The 7,377-nt window shown below is 39.4% G+C and overlaps 1 protein-coding gene across 1 annotated transcript; it reads right to left on the bottom strand.

Moving 5' to 3' along the window:
• Positions 1 to 1,222: 1,222 nt before the first annotated feature.
• Positions 1,223 to 4,958, bottom strand: dtd2 (D-aminoacyl-tRNA deacylase 2). The gene is made up of 3 exons (XM_073040054.1): positions 4,816 to 4,958; positions 4,565 to 4,634; positions 1,223 to 3,409 (listed from the first exon to the last, which is right to left on the bottom strand). The coding sequence occupies exons 1-3, from the start codon at positions 4,903 to 4,905 to the stop codon at positions 3,084 to 3,086; spliced, it is 486 nt and encodes a 161-aa protein (XP_072896155.1). The 5' UTR covers positions 4,906 to 4,958; the 3' UTR covers positions 1,223 to 3,083.
• Between the last annotated feature and the right edge of the window lie 2,419 nt (positions 4,959 to 7,377).

The following is a 7,377-nucleotide window of genomic DNA, read 5'->3' as shown; positions in this document are numbered from 1 at the left end:
GGAAAGGCAGTGGATGTGCAGTAAACTTTAGCAAGGCTGTTGACTAAGTACCACATAGGAGGCTGGTCAAGAAGTTGCTGTTGCTTGGCATTCAGCATAGAAAATTGGATTCGACATTGGCTTTATAGAAGCCAGAGACAGACTGCACATGGTTGCCTTTCTGATTGAAGGCCTGTGGCTAGTGGTGTGCCACAGCAATCAATGCTCGGCCTGTTGTTGATTATCACCTACATCAACAATCTGGACGATAATGTGGTAAACTGGATCAGCAACTTTGCAGATAACACCAAGATCGGGGGCATAATCAGCAGCAAGAAAGGCTAACAAAGCTTGCAGCAGTATCTGAAACAGCTGGTAAAATGGCAGATGGAACTTCATGCAGATAAGTGTGAGGTATTGCACTTTGGGAAGACAAACCAGAGCAAGACTTGCAAAGGGAATGGCAGGGCACTGAGGAATGTGGTAGAACAGAGGGATTTCAGAACACAGATCCATAATTTGATGGAAGTGGTGTCATCGGTAGAAAGCATTGAAAAGAAAACTTTTGGCACATTGGCCTTTATAATATATTGAGTACAGGAGTTTGAATGTTATTTTTAAGTTGAAGACATTTGTGTGGCCAGATCTGAAGTATGTGCAGTTCTGGTCACCTACCTACTGGAAAGATATTAGTAAGATTAAAAAGTAAAGATAACTTTTCAAGGGTGTTGCCAGTCCATGAGTTATAGGAAAAGTTGACTAGGTTAAGACTTTATTCTCTTGAGCATAAGGGAATAAGAGATTTTATAGTGGTACATAAAATTCTGAGGGGTATAGATGGGGTTAATGCAAGCAGACTTTTTCCAATGAGGGTGGGTGAGACTAAAACTAGGCCATACGTTATGAGTGAAAGGTGAAATATTAAAGGAAACTTCTTCATTCAGATGATGAAGCATGCATGGCAAGAGTTGCCACCAGAAGTGGTGGATGTAAGTTCAATTTCAACACTTTGTATAAGTACATGGATGAGAGGATTAAGGAGGACTACGGTCCAGGCACAGGTCAATGGAACTAGGCAAAATAAGTTTGGCATGCACTGGCTGTAATGAATTGTCTGTTTCTGTGTCATAGTGCTCTACGATTCCAGGTTGTTTCAGATTCCTTTGTGTATCACTTAAGTATAGACAGAACATATCAATCTGATCATCTCTGTCAGCATAAAAATCACTTGGACTGCATAAAGGACTAATTGTACACAAAAAATCTCATGTTACTTTATTTCAAATAGGGGTTTTAAGTATTGCTCCCAAAACCCCATTAGATACAGTACATTTTTCATTATATTCACATCAAAACTGAATCATTTATTTATACTGTAGATATCAATTCTATATACATTTTTCATTATTAGTTTACAATTTTTAATTTCATACAAACTTTTACTGACCATAGTATCCATTGAATTCATCTAAATGATTTCAAATTATAAAGTCAACCGAACAGTTAGGTCATCAGTCTGAAATTTTAACCATTTCTCTCAACAGATATTGCTTAGCAAGCTGGGTATTTCCAGCAATTTCTGTAAAAACACAAAGCAAATTAGAGCTGTACTTCTATGCAAGACAGTCTTTGTGTAGCTAAGCTAGCAAGTGTCACATGTAAAGAACAGCCCATTGGAATGTTAGAAGTTGCTTGAATTCAAGCATATTTGAACACAAAATGATGCAGGCTTTGAAGTCATGCTCACAGCCTTCAAGGATCCGAAGTCAGCACACCTAGTGTACAGTAATAAAGATATGGGTAAAAATTTAATTGCCTTTTTTCTCAGAACATATAGGCTTTGGGACAGCTATGGGAGCAGAACAAGAAATATTGGTACAGATGTCATCAAAAAGAAAATAGAAATTACTAGCTTCTCCTTGAAATAAACGGCTCTTGTGGGAAGATGAAAAGAATCACAGCCTTTCTTTCAAGACACGTCTTTAAAGATCTTTAATGGTTAGCTTTATTTGTCACATGTACATCAAAACATACAGGGAAATGCATTGTTTTTCATCAATGACCAACGCAGTTCGAGAATGAGCTGAGGGCAGGCAGCGAGTGTCGCCATTCTTGCAGCGCCAATATAGCATTCCCGCAAGCTACATGTCTTCAGAATGTGGGAGGAAGCCGGAACACCCACAGGAAACCCATATGGTCACAGGGAGAAACATGGTATCTACTCTATTCATAAAACTTTAGCTGGGGTTTAAAATCTCACCTGAATGGTGGATTCTTGAACTGTGGGGCAGAAAAGATGCCAGACCATGTACAATTTCCAATAAATGCTCCAGATGAATCTGAGGCAAAGATGCCTCAATCTAAAGCTAAATATGAGTATGAAAAAGTCTTCAGTTGATACCATGCTGTAAATTTGTGGGTATTATAAAGGGTATTGTATTTACAGCTTCCATAAATGCAATTTTTTCTTTTTAGTTAATCACACTCTGTCACCTTGACTTGCTGATTATTTTCTACTTCATAATACAATCTTACTTGCAACTGAATGTTCAAGTTCTGTGATCTAGTAAACATTTTGGCTAACATGTAAGTTGCACATTCACAAATTTGAGATGATCAGGATTATATTTAAACCAGAAAAATAGTTATTCCAAACAGACTAAGTGCCAGGGCTGATAATCATAAATAGGAGTTTCCAGAAAAACAGAGCAAAATATGCTTCCAGGAGTCTCTGCTACAATGAAGAAACAAATACTTTATCGTATTTACCACTTGAAATTGTGTAGAAAATAATGTATTTATCATCTTTCCCATGCCCATCATCATCGACCAAAGGAAACTCGTCATGTGTGAGTGCAATTGGATCTTCCAGTTAGCATTTCAATCATCTTTCACAAATTGCCAAAGGAAAATTCAACATAACAAGTCTAAACGTCAACCAAGACTGTCATTAACAACATCCTGTTTACCAGTCCACATTTCTAATGGTAATCAAAAGTCTCATTGCATAGCTGCTCTTGAAAAGAAAATGTGCTGTTGAGATAAAATTGGACATCAAAAATGGAGCATTTTAAATAATGATATTTAGTTGGCAATGAATATATTTAAAATTCAATCAGGTGTGTATATGGGCCATTGGTGTCTATTTGCAATACTTGTCTATTTCCATATGTTCCATGCTTGACCACAACTCCAGATTCAGCACATTTACTGTTTGAGGCCAATTCTTTTTCACAGAGAGCTACAAAGTGTGCATAAAGCTCTTTGCCTTCCTCTTTTCCAATATTGTCATGATATTGCATGGCCCGTCCCTTCACTTTACCACCCAAGGTAGCCTGGGGTATGATAAGAACACTCGCAGGTAGATCCAACACGGACAAATGGTTGCCTTCATTATCCTCACAGAGTTTCACATTCAACAGTGTTTTAACTGCAATAGGAAAAAAAATGGACGTCAAATCTAAGAACATTCGGTCATGTTTCATATTCCAAATAAACTGCCTAACAGTAATACATGTTATGAAAACCACATGAACAAAATCAAAACCCAATTAATGCCTACTGTTATTAAAAAAAAAAGGATCTAGTGCTTTCCTGGCATACATGATGAATAAACTCTTATCGGGCTTTCAGCTGGGTACAGGTATGAATTATAATTGATGTTTCAATGACAAAGTGTCATCTTCATAAAGATAGCAGAGTTTGTCATCGTAACGTTGGTTATAATTAACACCTGTACCTGGCTGGAATCCCAAGAAGAGTTTAATCCTACTGTTTTTTGTTCCAATGAAATTGATTTGGGAAAAAATGTTTACTTTTTGCTATTGAAGCCCTGTCCCAACAATAACAACTTACAGAATTTTACACTTACAGTCATTTGACTTAAGTATACTGCATTCATGTTGCGTGCAATGACTTAACTATTTACACTTGCCTATGGGATATGCTGGTTAGTTGTTTGGTGACAATGACCTGGTAGATAGTGGGGTACATGGGCTGATGTCACTTCTAATTTAAAAGTAGCTACACTTTTGATGTTGGTATTTTGAGATTGACATTGATATCACTCAAACTAAATTAATTCCCCTCACCCCCTACATAATCAGGAGTATCACATCAGAGAAATAATAATAGGTAACACAAAAGTGCTCCAAACTGAAAGATAGAAAAACATTCAAGCACTCCATGCATTAAAATAAATTAAGCGATCTGATTCGTATTAAATCACTTTGTATTTTTTTTACAATTTAATTTCCTTGCAAGCTAGATATATGGATTAACGTGTAAATTTACTTGCACGTTTCCCATGCCTTGCACCCAAACATAAGTGATGTCTGCAACTACCTATACAAACTATGCAACTTCATTTTGAATCCTGAGATCTTGTTCTCCAGTTTTACTTCTGCTTTAGAAATCTCATCCTTCCTGACCCCCCCCCCCCTTTTTAGCTTAATGTCAATCAAGTAACTGAATATAGCCTTGGGGTGCTTTCCTACAGATGTCTGAAATTGTGAAAAATGGTTGTATTCGAGTTCCAATGACTTCACGGAGTGATAACAACTGCAATATGTAAACATATACTTACTCATTTTGGGAATCAGCTCTAAGCTAGCACCTTTAAAAAAGCAAATGTAGATCAATGTCCCTCTTTGTATCTGTAAAATATAGAAATAACTATAAGAACATAATAAACATCCTTCTTCGCAAATTATATTCATTGTATGCGACAACATCCGAGATAGAGAGGAGGGAGGCTAATTGGAAACAGCGCCTCAGTTCCCACCCTTCCCCACCCGGTAGTGCTTGCCGAACGGAACCAGGATCGCCGCTCAGGACCTGAACGTATTCAGCGGCTGCATCGTTTCCTGCCGGCTTCACCAGCAGCCGAGCCGACAGACACTGCTGCAACACCACACGAGCCGCCATGGCACGCAAAGGAACCGGGCACAACTTCCGCCGGAAACTAGCGATCAGAAACAAGCTCTGACGAGATGTTGGATTTTTTACAGGGCTTGGCAGCGCATTTTAAAAATTAAATTACGTGCCAAGTACCGTGGGAGGTTTTCTTACATCGACATATTTACACAGGAAGCAAAATCAAGAAATCCCCCGGCTAAAATGGGGAATCTAAGCAGTAAAGCTATCCATATGGTTGGTGAAAATGATAGTTCCGTTTCTTCAAAGACCGTTGGTTCATTATTAGAGTTTTACAAACTCTTTTTGGAACTTACAGGGTATATCAATTTACCTACGATGGGAAAATTCAGTTGGGAATATTAGGAAAGAACTCTCATTTACAAATCCACGATGGTTCTTTCTGGGTGGAGGCAGTGTGCGGTGCCATTGTCCTTAACGCATTTGCACTTCAGCGTCAGATATTAAGTCAGTCATTTCTCAGTTTCCCTACTTTCTTGGAAAACAAGTGCGCAATTTTACAATCTAGTCCGGAAGTTTAGCATTTAAAGTAACTGTGTTGTTCAGAATTCAAGATAGTTTAATGTAATTTCCAGTACACGAGTGTAAAACAGAACAAAATAATTGTTACTCCTGATCAAATGCAGCACAAAAATAATAAGATAAAGAACACACAATAATGTAAACACAATAAATATAAACATTAAGACAACTTATATTCATAGGTTGTTTTATGAACATAAGGTGACTGACAGGAAATGATAAAGTAGAGGTGTTGGGGTTTGGTGGGGTGGGTTAGTGGGTGGAGGTGTTAAATAGCCTTGGAGAAAGTCTGGCAGACTGGTGTGGATGCTACACACCCTCATCCCTAATGGGAGTAGGACAAACAGTCTAAGAGTACAGTGGGTAGGATCCTTTGTGCTATTGCTGGCCTTTTTCCTGCATGATTCTGTACAGAGTGCCTATAACATGTATTCACTCCACTTGGAAGTTTTCATGTTTTTTTTGTTTTACAACATTGAATCACAGTGGATTTAATTTGGCTTTTTTTTTTGGCACTGAATAACAGTAAAAGACTCTTCCGTGTCAAAGTGCAAAAAAACTCTAGAAAGTGATCTAAATTAATTACAAATATAAAACACAAAATAATTGATTGAATAAGTATTCACCTCCCTTCAAGACAGTAGATGCACCTTTGGCAGCAATTACAGCCTTCAGTCTGTGTGGATAGGTCTCTACAGCTTTGCACATCTGTACACTGCAATTTTTCCCCATTCTTCTTTATAAAACTGCTCAAGATCTGCCAGATTGCATGGGAATTGTGAGTGACCAGCCCTTTAAGTCCAGCCACAAATTCTCAATTGACTTGGCTACTCTGGGACATTAACTGTGTTGTTTTTAAATCATTCCTGTCTGGCTTTGCCTTGGCATCATTGTCTTGCTGGCAACCACATTTTCTCCCAAGTTGCAGTTCTCTTGCAGACTGCATCAGGTTTTCCTCCAGGATTTCCCTGTATTTTGCTGCATACATTTTACCCTCTATCTTCACAAGCCTTCCAGGGCCTGCTGCAGTGGAGCATCCACAGAGCATGATGTGCGGTGATTTACTGACTGCAATTTTGCTCATTCATCTGCCTGTCCTTCCTCAGTCTCACTACACACTGCATCTAGTTGTCTACCAACTACCCCATCCTCAGCCCTATCACTCTGGTTGCCACCCCCTGCCAAATTAGTTTAACTCTCCCCCACAACTGTAGCAAACCTGCCCGCAATGATAATGGTCCCCCTTGAGTTCAGGTGTAACCCATCCTTTTTGTACAGGTGATAATTTCCTCAGAAGAGATCCCAATGATCCAGAAATCTGAAACCCTGCCCCCTGCACCAATTCTTCAGCCATGCATTCATTTGCCAAATTACCCTATTCTTACCCTCACTAACAGCAATCCAGAGATTACTACCCTGGAGATTTCACTTTCCTGCCTCACTGCCTATATTCTCTCTTCTGGACCTCCATTTTTCACCTTCTGCCTTTAGAATACTGTGTACCCAATCAGAGGCATCCCTGACGTGGCACCTGGGAGGCACATACCATCCAGGTGTCTCTTTCATGTCCACAGAATCAGCTTTCTGCTCCTTTAATTATGGAATGCCCTATCAGTACTGCACACCTCTTCTCCCCCAACCCCCAAGCCAAACAGAGACCTGATTGCTGTGGCTTCCACCTGGTAGGCCCTCCCCACAGTATCCAAAGTGGTATACTTAACGAGTGGAACAGCCACAAGGGTACTCTGGACTAACTGCCTATTCATTTCTCCTCTCTTGTCAGTCACCTTGGTATCTGTCTCCTGTAGCTCCTATCTATTACCTCCCCATTTTCCTGTATAAGGCAAAGAACATCCATCTGCAGCTCCAGTTCCTTAACACAGTCTCTTCAGGAGCTGCAACTCAGTGCACTTAATGCAGATATAGCTATCAGGAGGATTG

Source organism: Hemitrygon akajei, chromosome 3 (genome assembly GCF_048418815.1).
Source record: "Hemitrygon akajei chromosome 3, sHemAka1.3, whole genome shotgun sequence".
Lineage (NCBI taxonomy): Eukaryota > Metazoa > Chordata > Chondrichthyes > Myliobatiformes > Dasyatidae > Hemitrygon > Hemitrygon akajei.
Note: the sequence above shows the minus strand (reverse complement) of the source record. Positions and strands in the feature narration are given on the sequence as shown.

What these genes read in the sequence shown, in the direction of transcription:
- dtd2 (XM_073040054.1), bottom strand. Translation starts at nt 4,905, where the DNA reads ATGGCGGCTCGTGTGGTGTTGCAGCAGTGTCTGTCGGCTCGGCTGCTG. An exon ending in CAGCCGCTGAATACGTTCAG is followed by an intron (nt 4,635 to 4,815) that starts GTCCTGAGCGGC and finishes TATATTTTACAG; the next exon opens with ATACAAAGAGGGACATTGAT. An exon ending in AGAGCTGATTCCCAAAATGA is followed by an intron (nt 3,410 to 4,564) that starts GTAAGTATATGT and finishes TTCCTATTGCAG; the next exon opens with TTAAAACACTGTTGAATGTG.